General features: G+C 44.7%; 1 protein-coding gene across 9 annotated transcripts in view; it reads left to right on the top strand.

Moving 5' to 3' along the window:
* MAP7 (microtubule associated protein 7) overlaps window positions 1–16,001 on the top strand; it is a 733,773-nt gene that overhangs the window by 263,147 nt on the left and 454,625 nt on the right. The window contains exon 1 of one of the 9 annotated variants that reach the window (XM_085611522.1): window positions 5,461–5,580. The exons of the other annotated variants lie outside the window; for them this stretch is intronic. Coding sequence (XP_085467648.1) covers window positions 5,568–5,580 — 13 coding nt within the window. The 5' untranslated portion in view covers window positions 5,461–5,567. Of the gene's footprint in view, window positions 1–5,460; window positions 5,581–16,001 lie in introns of those variants that run through there. 9 annotated transcript variants of the gene reach the window in all.

Below are 16,001 nucleotides of genomic sequence, written 5' to 3'. Positions count from 1 at the left end.
GGAGTAAGTTTGGTCCCAAGTTTGGTCACTTATCACCAAAGCCTCAAACTCCTCATCTCGCCTCAAACTCCACAAGAAATCTTAATGCACATGGTACTCATGAAATCTTAAAGAGATTATACTCTATTTATGTGTTGCCCTCTTGCACTCCATTATGTTTGAAATATTGTGTGATGGACTCCCTTTTTTCCACCATATGCTGCTGCAGTCAGGAAAAACATAAAAGGCATTCCCCAACATGTGATCTTTATGGCATTATGAAAAACTGAGCAAGATTCTCGCTCTGTGTGAAAGAACATGTCCAACACAGTGTGCTGTTCATAAATGTAAGCATAGTACTGGTATTTCCCTTGTAGGGGTTGCTTGACTCTTCAAGTGTCAGTCAAGCTCCAACCCTTTATCCAGCTCTGAAACCTCTCAGTAGTCCTGCCAGCAACTGTGCATATGAGACCTATGCATGTGCACCCCCAATACGTAATTAAGACTGCAACCCCACAATATAAGGATGTTTAACAATTGGTCATTTGATTTGACAGGTAACTAAGAAATGTAATTGTGAAGTATTGGGCACATGCATACCTAATATCATCAATGTGTCTTCATCCTGGAGCCCATCAAGTAGCACCCACCTCACGAGCTTGTCAGTGTGTTCCTTTTGCACCTCAAACGGAGCCTCACACAGGACACCCCTGGCTTAGGCAGAATATGATGTACAAAATAACTATCTTCTCCAACTCTTTCTTGGTTGAACACAGTCTCACTTGGACATATGGGTTTCATGAATAATGTCAAATTTACACCATGCCTGGACCATGTTCGCCATTCCCCTGATGTTCCACGACAAGAGTATATAGCTTCTGGGTTTTGCCATGGGGAAGACTGTATGGATATTGGTTGAATATGTCTCACTGGTGTTGCAAACAATTTAAACCGGGGTCACCATCTGGAGACAATCTCTGTGTATACCAACTTCAAGCGAACAATAATCAGGACCTCTCCCTAACAGTAGATATATGTTGGAACCCCACATTTGACCTAACAAAATCCAACTTCACCAAAACACCCGCATGGCAGGTCCAAAACAGGAACATGCCAAATGTAACCATCAAGTCTATCAGCAGATCGCCATTCATATCTCTTGGATAATGAGTGCATGAAAAGGGGCCTTCCACACAGCCCCCCCCCCAATCCCCAGCAATGCTACTACATTTTTTTTAGTAGTAATATATAAGAAATTCAACCATTTTGAATTTTTCCTGGCACTCTTAGGTGTAGCACTGGAGTACGCAACAGTGTTACAAATCTGGAGGTGCTAGTTTTCAATATGTTGATGTGTGTAGTCATAGGAAACGCACATAAGAGTTCTTCTCTTCTGTTCCAGAGTTGTTGGTGTTAATTCTAATCACTGATTTAGTTACATCCAAGTCACTTAGATAATGGTATTCATATTCTTGCCCAAGTCCAGCCAAAATGGCGGTTATTAATATTCTCTCTGCCATTTCTGACTTCTCATTGTTATCTTGCCTTCATCTCCTATTTCTTTTGCATTGCTGCTGTTAAAGTTTTTAAGTGTGTCCTAGTACTTTAGATACCACACATTTTTCCGCCCAGTTTCAGGCTGCTTTCAGTTCTGTAAAGGAGGTCTTTTTGCTAGCCACCATCTTAGGTTTACCCAGGAACAGTAGCATGTATTTCAGACCTAACTAGCAAAGTGTACTTTTTGTCTACAGGCTTGAGCTGCTCATGTGTTGGACTGATGCATCCGGGAAATCTAGGATCTAACTTTTACAAACAGGGAAGGAAGAAGCAATTCTGAATTGCCCTCTTTAGTAAAAGGTCCGGTTCTATGTAGTTCAGTAAACAGGCCATCACCAGTCAGAGTGGAATCCAATGCCACCACTAAATTCAGAAAGGAAGTTCCCGTCCTCATTTGTTTGCCCTGAGTATCAATGTGTTATTTTCCTGGTAAGCAAAGATTGGCTACATTTTGCATCCAAAGATGTTTGCAGGCATCCTTTAAGTTGACATTAGGATTCCCTTACACTGCTTAAGTAGGGCACACTTTATGGTAGATAAAATATCCCATGCCTGAGTAATACTTTTGCTGCTTCATTTTCAAATTCTAAGAGATGGTGAAAAGAAATGCAGAGGTGTTATTCTTGGAAGGCAACAAAAATTCTGATACGCAAACATAATGATAAAATTGTTTACCTGTTTCACTCACTGGTGGTTTTATTCAGTCAGCGTACAAAATCTTGGATGAAGAGGAATCTCTTGGTTTGAACTAGTATTTTGGGCATGCCTCCCAATGACACACAGCCAGATTGCGAGGAGTGCCAATTGAATGTCTCACTTGTGTTTGCAGCATGACCGTTCAAAACACCCACACTAATTTGCTGCTGTGTGGAAGTGCTTTTTTATCTGATTTAATGTTGGCACTAACCCCAAGGTTGAAGTATTCATGGAGGAATGTATGCCTCTTTTTTCCCAGTCTTCTGTATGGTGCATCTAGAAACTAGTTGCAGCAAATTAGAAACTTTGGCTCGCTTAGGAAGTACATCAGTTAAATCCTCTCTCAAAGGTTGCTTCGCCTTCAAGACCATAGCGTCCTTCCCAACCCGGTCTCATGTAAATGAATCACGCAACACACAGTACTCGGTATTACACCTCTTTATTCGCTAGAGCGTAACCGTTAACTGACAGGCACTGCGTCATGAATTTTATTAATCACACCCAGTCACTTAACGTCACTAGACTACGGAGCCCGTTAGGGACCATTGGGGTCCCGCACTCTATAATACACAAAACACTACAAAGATATAGGGAGCACAGTGTGTTTTTTTGTTTACCGCAGTGTCTTGAATTTTCCATGAAGCACATGATTCCCAAACCCTATTTACCCTTTAAAGTTTGCGGGCTCTTTATTGTGCCCCCGTCCAATCCTAACTCTTTATTTATTGGGAAGACTTTGAACACTTAGCAAGGGGCAGAGAAAGTTGGCTGCAGAATTACAATAAAATAAAGTGAGGCAAGTCGGCATGTCCCTGTGGTTTTGCCCCAGTCCTGTACATCTGCTATTTATAGAATTCCCTCATTGTTTCTGTTGTACTTATTGAGTATGACTACAATTTTGCCATGGTGCTACCTGATGAACCGTACTGAACAAAAATATATTTTCCCCCTCATTACTTGATTTTTCCTTCACTTGCAGCCCATCATGTACTTGGATTCAACTATTATTTTGTGAGAACCCACTTTCAGCATCACAATTGAACAAACCATGCATTTGCTACGTGATTCATTGCTTTTTGGCAGACCACTGGCAATACAATTATGTACGTATATTGAAGGTTGCTCCCCTTATCCAGCACAGGTGAGCGACTTTGTGGAACTTCAGTGTAAGATTGACTTTGTTGCGAAACAATTGACGTTTCTGTAGGTAGGATGGCACTGGTAGTCAGTGCAGGACAGATATCCACATAGTTTCCCTTCCCAGGACATGCATTTTATTCCTTATTCTGCATTGGTTAATAAGACCAGATCGGTGGTACAAAGAGAGAGCACACATTTCATGAAAAGCTGGGATTTGCCAACTCTGCTCTCCCGAGCTTTCGCTCCAAGAATGGTTGCTATGGTCGAGGACCAGTGCCTCCTCTCTGTCAGTTCTAGAGCCTCTGTCCTGAGAAGGGTTGGCCAGGCTTGCTCCATAATCTTGCAAAACCTGTGTTACGAGGTGTGAGCAGGTGTCCTGGCAAGTCTCCTCACCCATCTCCCTCATACATGATTGATCCCTAGTACTACGGTGCTAAATGAGGGATGGAGGACTCGTGTCAATTGCATCACTGCTATTTCTGGTACTGTGATACCAAGAAAGTAGGACTTCACCACTCCTGGTCGTTTTCTTGGTGGCACTTGCAAGGTTCCATTGCCTGCCATTCTAAGCCAGGGCGTGTGGCTTGTCTCGAAGATTGCTTAGGAATTAGGAAACATATAGTTTTCATAGTTTCTTTATGAACTTGATCTCTGCCTTCAAATGGGCAGGCTCCATAGTCTGTAACTCTGTCACACTTTATTGATAAGCACACATTTAACTTCATTGCCTCTGACGAGCAGAATTCTTAAGAAATTAATGCAGATTGTGTACTGTTAAACTCAGGCTATTCAGGGCACCTTTTCCTTAGGATTTCTCTAAAGAAACAACTCTATTGAGCAATTTTTCGAACAAATATAAATCTCCACATATTCTATTATTTTTCAGTATGTCACTAGATCTTGAATTTTGGATGGCTTATGTAGAAGCTTTTCATCACTATATTTAAACTGCTTTTTTTGTGTGACAGCCTAGCAGCTTCTGTCTGAATGGTAGCTCTAGTGTCTGAACAGTGAGATCTGTCTAACTGGAGGGGTTACTCTGCTATCCATTCCACCTGGATTTTCCTATCTTGCCCCTTCGAAGTAGTTCTTATATTCATCTGAGAATATACTTTGGAGGGGCAGTGTAGAAAAATAAGAGGTTGTGGTTACTAGAAGTTGAGAGTGGCTGCATTAATTTTGTGAAATAATGGACAGCAATATCAAGTTAAACTGTCCGATTATGTGTTCTCTCGCAGCTATATCTACGTGGAAACATTGTAGGGAAAAAAATCACAATTTTGCCACCTGGTTTGAAAGTCTTCGTCAGGTGGAAGAGGGAATAGCCCCTCCCTGACCGCATGTCGAGGATATGACTGAATTGGTAAAATCTGAAAGTATTGGGATTTTCCATGAGTTTACATTCAAAACCTCCAGTAAAACGTGTCTCGTTGTTGCATTAAATTATGAAGCACCTTGCACCATTTGTTTTTTTTTCCCGCCAACATTTCTTCAAGAGTGAACTCCTACAGTCGCCGCCAGGGTAACGGTTTACACCCCACTCACTACTTTCAATGCTCGCCTGTGAACACTGCCTATCACAAGTTGTCCCCTCATTGTTTGTTTTGCGGAATGTTTTTGTGTTTTGTGCTAGAGTTTCGAGATGATTATCCAAGCCAAATCTGTAGAAAGGCATTTAACAACCATTGGAATGTCTCACCTTTGATGCCTTTATCACCTTACTAGCGCTGGGCCAGCCACAGGTTGTCAATATTATAACTTAACAATTTCCTTTATTTTGTTTGGTTGCTTAATGCCGTGTGGGGGAGAGCGCGAGACAGCTGCTGCAACCAGCACCGAGTTGGTTTAAGCTAAGCCGCTGCTAAGCAGCTCACGCTTCTGACGCAGTGTGTCAGTGCATTGCTCGAAGGAGTTCCCTCATCTAATCTGTCGGTGCGACGGACTCCATTTTGATCAGCTGCTCACACGGCGCACGGACACTCGGCCGCAACACTCGGATGGTTCCGCACTTTTTTTTCTCATTTTTTGGATTCTGTCGCTGAATACGGACCTTCATACTTTTTACTCCAGAGTTTATAGTTTATTTTATTTCAGGCATGTAGCTTTCAAGGAACATATCAACAGCGCCTAAAGGGTTGCGCGAGTGTAACAGTATGAGTCCATGGCTGCTCTTCTGAGATACAGTTCAGGCCGTGATGGAAAAGGCAGGTAAGCAGTTTTCTGTAATTGCAAAATGTACAAGCGGCTTGATTTGGAAAAAAATAGGTTGAGATACCAAGAATAGTACACCTTCTGATTTTCTCCTATTTCATTCACCGCGATGTTTTTTTTAATCATTGTTCATTTATAAATACTCCAGCCAGTGCATTGGTTTGACCTTGTTGCTGACGATTTTATCCCGCAAATAGTGGCATTCACCACTCAGGCTCCCCTGCATGTTAAGTTGTCAGACCAAAGTAAAGCAGATGCAGCTCATTTTGGGGGGTACTGTAAGTCTTTTGAGGAAATTGAGACTTTAAACTCATTCCGAAGTGAAATTAGGCGAGGCACACACCTGCAGTTTATATTATAGCAGTCTTCTGATCCAGTTTCCTGCCTCTTAGTCTGATAGGTGTTTTCTTCTAGGAAATGACTGTTAAATCAAGCACAACTTTTTAGTAGACTTCGAGCGTTGTTGATCCCGCTGTGTACTGCACATTTGCTTTGTTCAGCTTTACAAGTCTCCTTGCATCCCCTTGAGGGTGCTTGCCCACCAGACAGACATAAAAATAGCTGACTCATTGATAGATTAGCAATTTTGATTATTTCATTGACCAAAGCTTATATCGTCCGGAGTCTGAAGAAGTGTGTAAAAGATTGTGGTGGCCCTTGCCCAGTGGTGTGCACTATGCCTCCTGTCCAGTCTGCAGAAATTGGGACCATTGGTGGCCTTGTGGCGGGCGCGTGCAAGTGGTCCTGCTCCTGTGGTCTGTGACGTCTGAGGTGTGGCGATGGCCTTCCCGGGAACTTGAAGACTTTGAATATTTCAGCGCAATGGATCCCGGGGCAGCTCTCATCTTCAGTAGTGTCAGTCTTGCTCAGCCGGTTTCCGATGGTACACTGGTGCAGCAGCTACAACCTCCGGGCCATTCTCTAGCTCATTGAGGACTTCGGTATTCTGAGTCTTTGATCAAACCAGGGTGCTCACATCTGACATCGCTTAGTCATGACTGACTGCTGATTGCACTGGTTCTTGATCTTTTGCAGAACACTTGATAAGGTTCACTACCAGAACCATTTAGGGAGTCTAGGGGACCACTTTCGCACTTGCATTGCTAATGTCTTAGTTCCCCTGTAGTCTCTTGCTTTCTCTGGCTATTCTCCATGGCGCGAACATGCTAGGCTGCTCCTCCAAGTCGATCTCTTCTTCTGTAGGGTCGGCTACAGACTCTACCTCCGCAAGCACATAGGCTCTAGTCAGAGCCTCTTCTCTTCAGCAAAAGGAGCAGACTTCATGTGTGGTCCCCTCACCTCTTGGTGACTGGCGGTCATCCAGTACCAGCCCTGGTTACAGAGCAGCTTTTCAAGTACTTTGAGGAACACTCAAAAAAGAACTTCAAGTAGTGTGGATCCTACTGGTAATACGCATTTTCCAGTCCGGGGATGTGGATCCACTTCCTAGAGTTCAGTATCAGTTTGGAGTGGTTCTCTTTCAAATGTCACTTTCTGTTTGCTCATCAGACACAGCCTTTGTGCTGGTGGTGGCTGTCACAGCAGGTAGCAGTGATGCTAAATCCAAGCAGGAGTATCCAAGACTAGGATACAGTGAAGTGTGAGATGTCTGGATTGGTCTTATCCGCTTTCCTGGAGCATCAATCTGGGGAAGACAGAAACTGCCTCACCTTGAACAGAAACTGCAGCCCAGCCCCTCAGCCATACCATCTATCAAACGACAGAGCTGCGAAAGAACTAATTGGCAGCCCTTTTCTAGCAAGATCATCAGTGAATATCTAAAGGGAGCCCTGTCTCAATTCTTCAGTTCATTGTTTGCGTCTGCACCTTCCAACCACAGGAATACAAGGAATACACTTCCACTGTCTAGGAAATATATCTCCACTCTCTCTTGTGTCTTGCTGAATTAGAGGCATTTCTAAACAGATTCCACAGTTCTCAGAACTCAACCTCCTACCACACACAGATTCCTACTAAAATATATGTGCTTCCCACTTACTGCACATACATATTCGAAACATGCTTTACATACTCGCCCATGACATGCACACACACACGGGGGAAAAGATCTGGTTACACACTTGTTCACAAAACTCTGTACGCTGCCACCATTGCTTTGTGCCTTAGCTCGGGCACGAACAGTAATCCTATATCCACCATAAGGGTATGCTTTGTGCGCCTCTGCCGGTCACAGAATTGGTTCCAGACTTTGCATTACCAGGGACAGGCCAAGGTCTTTGCACATTAGCTGGATTAGTGTGATGCCAGGGCCTAATAATAAGGCAGGATGCCTGCTTCACAAGCAGTCGCGCACTTATAGCAGGAATACCATGCAAGTGACAGTGGACCTCAGTCTGGGATCATCTGAGTGCAGTGCTGTCCTGGAGAACGAATTGGGTTGGTGAAAACTGAGCTCTTCTCAGGCAGGCAATTGCTGCTACTGGTCATTTTCTGCTCAAACAACCCGTTTTTCACCGTGTCTTCCCGTCCTACATTTGCAGTGCTGTTACAAAACAGATCTATAGAAAAGTCACTGCACTTACAGGAAAGTTACTTAGACCTGCATATTTTAAGTTTTAAGTTTCCAGTCTTCTCAAAAAGGTTGTCTTGGGAGCAACAGGGGAGTCTATAAACAGTCCGTTATAGAATGCACATCTTCTAGGCAATTGCGCTAAAGCTACCGTTTACTTTTTTAAATTGAAAGAAACAAAAAACAATATTTTAAAGGTAAAAAAGCAGGCTTGGAGGAAAAACACAAGTGGCTAAACAATTAAGACAATAGACAAGTGAAAAATCCTCTAAGAATAAGTAAATCCCAGATATTGACAGGCATGTTGACATAAATGTCCATTACCCATTATAAGGCAGTATGTATTTCAAAATAACTAGATTAACTAACCTCAAACTTCGAGAGCCCCACCTTTATATTATGCATGGTCTTCGATAATACTATTTGAGAAGTATTGACTTTATTTACTGCTTTAAGTTTTAGCACAAGTGATGTTTTGTTGTGAGAAAGTGTGCACAAACACACTATTAACATTTCACTGGTTCGTTTATTTAGGTCACCTTATGGAACTATGGAACGTCTCAGTGCTCGTTGTGTAGCAATTCACCCAGATTATCAAGCATTTGAAATGCCAATAGATCTGGCTTTAAATGAAAGCTGTATCGTAATGTGAAGCATTACCTGTAAATAGCATGGGATGGGCATATATTTGTATGAAAGCAAAGAACTGTAGAATAATATTTGTGTAGGTTAAAAGGTCAGGTGACAATTGCTCTTTCAAACGGAACCTGAATATCCATGCAAGTTAATGACTGCCCTCCTAACTGTGCTGCTGCCAGAGAAAAAGACCACAAACTATCTAGTTATCTGAGACATTTTAATAGTATTACAATGTCATGTCTGTGCCACGGAACGTTCAAGCTCAGGCAGCTGGATACATTAATACAATGAGCAGAGCTGTGTGGAGGCAAGCACTTCCTTATGGAAGCACACAACTTCTGTCCAATCAGAAACGTACTCCTTACTCCCAACATGTGGCCGAGCCAAAGTCCCTCTTTAGTGAGCCCTCACCATTACAAGGAATCCGTGCTGCAGAGAACAAGGGCAGACATTTCACCCAATAAAACATTTTATTCTATAGGGCGTACATTAGTTGCGTTTCTTTCGATAGTAAAGTGCAGATATCAATGTAATTTTTCTATGACAATTAAATAGAAAACATATTTGTATTGAGTTTCAAAATAAAATAAAATTTCAACAAACCAACATCTCTCAAACACTCCCACCCTCCCATCACTTCCCCAGCCCACGTAGGCATCAGGTGATAAGCACATTGCCTCCAACATTGGTATCTACTTTGTGTTCATTGGTATCGCCCCATAGGTCAGTGACTGGTCAACTGGTCCCTCGATCATGTTGCTCTCCTTGGGCAAAACGCCCAGGCTGGCCATCCATTGCAGCCTACCATCACTGCCCCCTTCCAGAGTCAAAGTCCATATCCTCGCATCGGGCCGCCCATGCACCCCAGATTTTTTAAAACTTATTTGGACAGGCCATGTTGCGTTCACAATCTTCCACCTGCGGAGCCCCGGCACTGTTCCCTTTTCTGATCACATAACGCCAAAGCACCATTATGGCCACATTACAAAGAAGCAGATTTCCTGGTGACCCGAGAACCTAGGATTCCGTTCTTTTATACTTTACCTAAAATCCACAAGGGGATCACCCCGGTGCCAGGTCGCATAATTGTCTCTGGAATTGGCTCTCTCCTTGAGCCTCTTTCTAAGTTTTGCGATCATTTCTTGCAACCCCTGGTAAGAGACATTCCTTCGTTTATAAAAGACACAACTGACGTCCTTAAGATCATTGATAACTTCACAGACACAGGTGATATATACTATCTTGTCACCCTTGACGTGGAGGCCCTCTACACTAATATTCCCCAGAGGGCTACCTTGGCAGTTATAGAGACCGCCCTGCAAGCATTAGATTGGTCTTCACCTACACCCATAACATTCATAGTTGACGGTGCTACCCTGGCTTTGACTGAAAATTTCTTTGAATTCAATAAACAACTCTATCACCAAAGCCAGGGCACTTCGATGGGGAGCACCTTCGCGCCTAGTGTAGCGTGTCTCCATATGGCAGCTTTTAAAAAGGACTTGATTTTCAACACCTCCACTCCTTTCCGTGACAACCTCACGCTATGGAAACGATTCATTGACGATATCCTGATCTTCTGGCATGGGACACACACTAACTGTGTAGACTTCATTAAATGGATCAATGTGCAGAATGAATATCTCAGGTTCTCACATACCATATCAGAACTTTCCATACCATTTCTAGACTTGAACATCACATTGCTTGATGGCACTCTGAGCACAACTCTGTATAAAAAAACCACTGATGCAATAGTTTATTGCGTTATGACAGCCACCACCCCAAAATGTTGAGGGATAATCTACCCTTTGGCCAATTTTTACGCATTAGATGAAATTGCACAAGGGTATCTGATTACAGAACAGAGGCCAGAGTTCTATCATCTAATTTGAAGGCCAGGGGTTATCCCGATATACAAGTTCGAAACTCCATGAAAAGAGCTAGGAATAACCCACGAGAATCACTACTTGAGGCACAAACTAAACCTAGCTCTGACATACTCACCTGTGTCACCTCCTTCACACCAGACTCTGCTAGAAATAAGAAAATCATCTTGAGAAACTGGAACATTTTAGACACGGGCAGTCTGAATATACCGAAACCTAGGTTTGCTTATAAAAGAACACAAAACCTCAAGGACCTCTTGGTCCATACCAGACCAAGGCAAAACACAACTAACAAGCAACGCACTTTGTGGGATCTCCCCGTAGTTACTGGTCATTTTGCTTGTGGCTCATGTGTGGCGTGTAGTTTGACCACCACTACGAAGGACATTACCTTCAAGAATGATTTCAACTGGGTCTTGACTAAACACATTAACTGTAACACTAGAAAATGGATCTACATGATTACGTGCCCCTGTGGCCTACAGTATGTAGGCATGACCATGCGCACTGTAAAGACCAGGATAACTGAACACAGAAGTAACATACGCTGTCAGAGAGTTACTACTAGACTCTACACACATTTCAAGGAAACACGACATCCCGCTGACTCTATGCGCTGGATGGTTCTAGAGGCACATCCACAGATTTCTAAACACGCACTGTTCAGGCTTGAACAGAGATGGGTCCTCAGACTATCTACACATTTGATGGGCTTGAATGATGACATTCCGTGGGGTGCACTCACATGATTGGATCTTGTTAACCCTAGTTTTAGTGTCTTTCCGCAGCAGTTTCCTCGCTGGTCTATTCCCTGCAAAGAACCAATTCTGCCCCCCTGACATGATCTTCCTCTAGAGTACACCATCCACGTCTAGCTATGACGGTGCTACACTCCCACGAATGTCGGTATACCTACCGTTATTCACTGGCTTGTTTGACATATTCATGGCACCTTTTGAGTGATCCATGACCCCTTGCCGGGTGTCCATTAGGTATCCTTCCTTTAACTAACTTTTTTGACAACACACTTCATTAGTGTTCATGATCTGTGAGAATACTCCCCACACTACACTTGTTGTTATTTAGTATTTTTTTAAGTCAATACCTTTTGACTCCTTAATTCTAATATACCGCCCGCTTATTTACGGCATTTGTTTGATTTGGATTATTTACTTTATCGCCCATACCGTCATTACCGCACCGGTTCTTTGTCATCCTTGTTTAGGACCGCCTCCCCGTTCCAAGATGGCTGCCGCCTTTTACGTCTAGCTACACTGCCCAGTGACGCCCTCCACACCACCGTACCGGTCACATGACCGTGCGCACGTCACAACCCCACAGCACATTAGGCACCAGCCGCCGTAAACCTCCCACCATCCCGGTTCCGGCGCAGGGGTAGGTTGAAGAGCATTAGCGTTCCAACACGCTGGTGAGTACCGCGGCTTTTCTTCCCTCTTGTGCGCTCCTATTTGGAATCCCTCCTTGGTGAGATTGCAATCGAGGAACTGAATGCACTTCCCGTTTTGCACTGACATGGCGCTACCTTCTATGATTCTCTCCGTTACCCAGGGGGGACGGCTCATGCGCCCGGCGCCACGAAGAGAGTTTGGTTAGTTTACCTCTTCTCCTCCGCTGCGATCAGTCATTGACCGCTAGCTGCTGAGTGCGTGGTTATCATGGCTGCAAATTGTATCGCATGTGGGTGTTTGAACCTTGGCAGTGTCCTTTCCTTTCCCCATTCTCTCCCCTCAGTTGTTCTTTTGGCAGCAACACGCTGTTTTTACACTCCGCGTTAACCACCTTTTTATCCCCCTAACTTACCTTTCCATTCCATCGGTATATGCTTACAGGACCCAAATTGGAGTCCTTTCGCGTCCGCCGGTTACTGCTGCAAGACCTCCTTGTTAGCGGTCTAGGTGAGTCTCTTCCTTGTTTAATAACCGCATCCCTCATATTTTTCACTATGAGATACTTTTAACATACTCACTTATCCTTGTGGTGCCCTTGTGCACATTTTTATCCCCTGTTCTCACAGCCCCTTTTTTGTCTCACTGACAATACATATACAAAAATATTCTTTACCCCTGTATATTGAAGACAAGATTTTTTATCATACTGTGAGTGCACCTGCATGTATTGATCATCGTCACTTCACGTTTCTCGTTTCAGGTTATCTTGCCAAAGCCTGTTAGGTGTGTAGATTCTTCACGTACCCACGCATTGTAGACAGTTCAAACACTGATCCTGAGGAAGTTCCCTGACCTTTATGGCTACTATGGCACGAAACATGTAGATCTCTTTGAGAGTAGGGCATGTACAACTAGTTTCATTACTTCTAGTTCTAATACCCACCTCCACCAATTTTTACTTAGGCTGTTTACCACTATAATAAAAGTATCCGTGTGGACAAACAGTACCTATTTTACACTCACTTCACTTATCACTTACATCTACACACATTAGGGCCCTTTACCCCCACTGCACCCATCGGCAGGAACAAAAGATCCCCGCCAAAGAGCCCCAATATTGGTTGCCCGTCAGGTATTGCAGCGCCGACCTGACGAGGGGCAGGCTCATATGATGAAGCATGACACCTAGCTTGCTGGGTGTGTGAGAGCCCTAGTTCCAACAAGGGACTCTCCCCCTTCGTTTCGACCTGCTTCACTTACAGCCAGGCCCACGTGATTCCCTTGACACATGACTATACATCTTTCTTGGAGGAACTCTGTGCCCTTTTTGCACTAATAGTATTACAGTGTCATGTCTGTGCCACAGAACATTCAAGCTCAAGCAGCTGGATAAATTAATACAATGAGCAGAGCCCAGGCTGGCCATCCATTGCAGCCTACCATCACTGCCCCCTTCCAGAGTCTAAGTCCATATCCTCGCATCGGGCCGCCCATGCACCCCAGATTTTTTAAAACTTATTTGGACAGGCCATGTTGCGTTCACAATCTTCCACCTGCGGAGCCCCGGCACTGTTCCCTTTTCTGAAAACATTGCGCCTAAGCACCATTATGGCCACATTACAAAATAGATGGTTGTATTTGTTTAATGATTGTTCACCCCAAATGCCTACCATGATTAGTTTCAGTGTGAGGTCTAGTGTGATGTCGATGACCCCAGACACCCTGCTCCCTACACCCGACCAGTATGGCTGTAACTTAGGACACTCACATATTGTGTGAATCCGTGTGCCCTGTAGTGAGCAGCTCCTCGAGCCCCTGTCAGATGGGCATCTGTTCATGGCAAAGAGTTGTGACTTTGTGAAGTATGCCCTGTGAAGGAGTTTTTTTGCCTGAATCGCTACTTTCCTGAGGTAACAGCCGGCCTCCTTCCCCACTCATCGACCTAGAGTCTGGAGAGATTGCCCTCCCACCTGTCTCTGTGTGCTTGGAGCGGTGGGGTACTATTGGCCAAGAGGGTGTTCTACATTGCTGATATAGCATGCCTGTGTAAAGGAGCACAAAGCACCCTAAACTGCAGGGGGCTCTCCTCTGGGATCTCCGCGATCTGACCTAGGCATCCTCTGATGAGGTGTCGGATCTTGAAGTACCTCTAGTATTGACTCCTCGCCAGTTAATATTCTGCATTCTGTGTTTCAAAGGGGATCGGCCCCTTGTAGTCCACATATCCCCAAGCTTCAAGATCCCCAGGAGATTCCATTTGGCCCCCCTCTCGACTCCTTGTAGTGGCACCAATGCATTGTGGGGGGAATTGTGAATACATAAGGAGCGCCCCCTTGAGTCTTTTGCAGTGGTAGGGTTTATTGCCACACGCTGCTGTTTTGCCAACAGGTGTCCCAGCCCTACCAGCATCTGCTCATGGGGCCGCCAGCGGATCCTTCTACCAACAGGATCAGCATGATATGCCCATCCGAGTCCACTCTGCCTACCAGGTGGCCACTACCTGGATCTGTGAATTCAATGTCTTCCTGCTGCAACCATCCTATGCACCCCCAACTGCAGGGGTAAGTTCTCTCTAGGGCCCAGAATCTGCCCTCAGGATTGTTCCCCATCTGCTTCCAGCCACTACAGCCCAGAAATGGTGCCTCCAATGTGCTGCCTGATGTTTCCCCTTCGAGCCCAGGGGCCTGTACACCGTCTTCGGCTGCACCCCGCTGACTTCTCTAGCTCAATTGGGCCTTTATACTCACAACCAGCGTCCAGCCATTGCCCCTGGACTGGGAGGAAACACCATGTGTGTACCACATCTCTGCTTGTGGGCGCAATGCTTGGGCCAAAACGCCCTGTCATTTGGGGTCTTAACCACACTTCCACAGTTCGGCTACCAGATCTTCCTTGCTGCACCACCCTTAAGTCCTTCAGGGAAGACTCATCCACCGGGGGTTGGCCACCTCAGGCCTCCTCAACCCAGGAATGTAACCTCTGAAAGGCTACCCGTTCTGTCCCTGGTTGGCCCAGGGCCCAGCACTCAGTCTTTGGCCATGCCCCGCTGACTTCTACCGCCCAAAATAGGCCTCTGTGTCCTGCAGTGGCTGCTCCTCTCCGGCTACAGCGTTGTCCTCACTGCACCAACCTTAAATCCTCATGGGAAGGCTCTCATCCACCGGGGGTACTCCACCTCAGTGCACCTCAGCCCAGGAATGTCACCTCCGATAGGCTGCGCGTTCTGTCCCCAGTGGGCATAGGGTCCACACATCATATTTGGCCATGCCCTGCTGCTATCGCATCACCTTATTACAAGTGCCCTAGAGTATAATCGGGGCCACTGCAATTATGCGATTGTGCAGCCACTGCAATTTTTACATAATTATAGATTTGCTGCATTTGCCATATAATCAAACATCTGCCGCATTATCTGCAGATTCGAATAAAACATAATGTTGTTTCTAGCCCAAACAGTTCAAAAGTTACTAAAAAAGCAACAGCACGTGTTGTCGTGCAGTGGAAGGCCCGTGTCAAAGTTGTGCTGGTCACCTCTCTGTGCCATATTGCTGTGTTTGGATGTTAAACTAGAACTAATGATGTGCAACCAATTCTCAGAGTATTGCCAAGTTTAAAAATGCCTAAATAATGAAGTAGCACTCTTACAAAACGCGCCGCATTATGCTGCATAATTTTCCTTTTCTTCCCGCATTATTTACTCAACCCTGCCACATAATTTGGCACTCACCTGCTGCATACTTCCAGTTGCTCTGAGTAATACTGCACATGGACGTGTAATAAGGCCAACAGACTATCCATCATGTTTGTCACAGAGTAACCCGTCACCCAATCTCTAAATGAAGTCCTAAATCATACATATTTTTTCACTTGTAGGCACAGGGTCATTAAGTGATCTGCCCAAAACCGAAGCAGGTTCCCCATGTTCAGAAGTTGATGGCTTTAGCCACTAGG

Source organism: Triturus cristatus, chromosome 6, assembly GCF_964204655.1.
Source record: "Triturus cristatus chromosome 6, aTriCri1.1, whole genome shotgun sequence".
NCBI lineage: Eukaryota > Metazoa > Chordata > Amphibia > Caudata > Salamandridae > Triturus > Triturus cristatus.
Note: the sequence above shows the minus strand (reverse complement) of the source record. Positions and strands in the feature narration are given on the sequence as shown.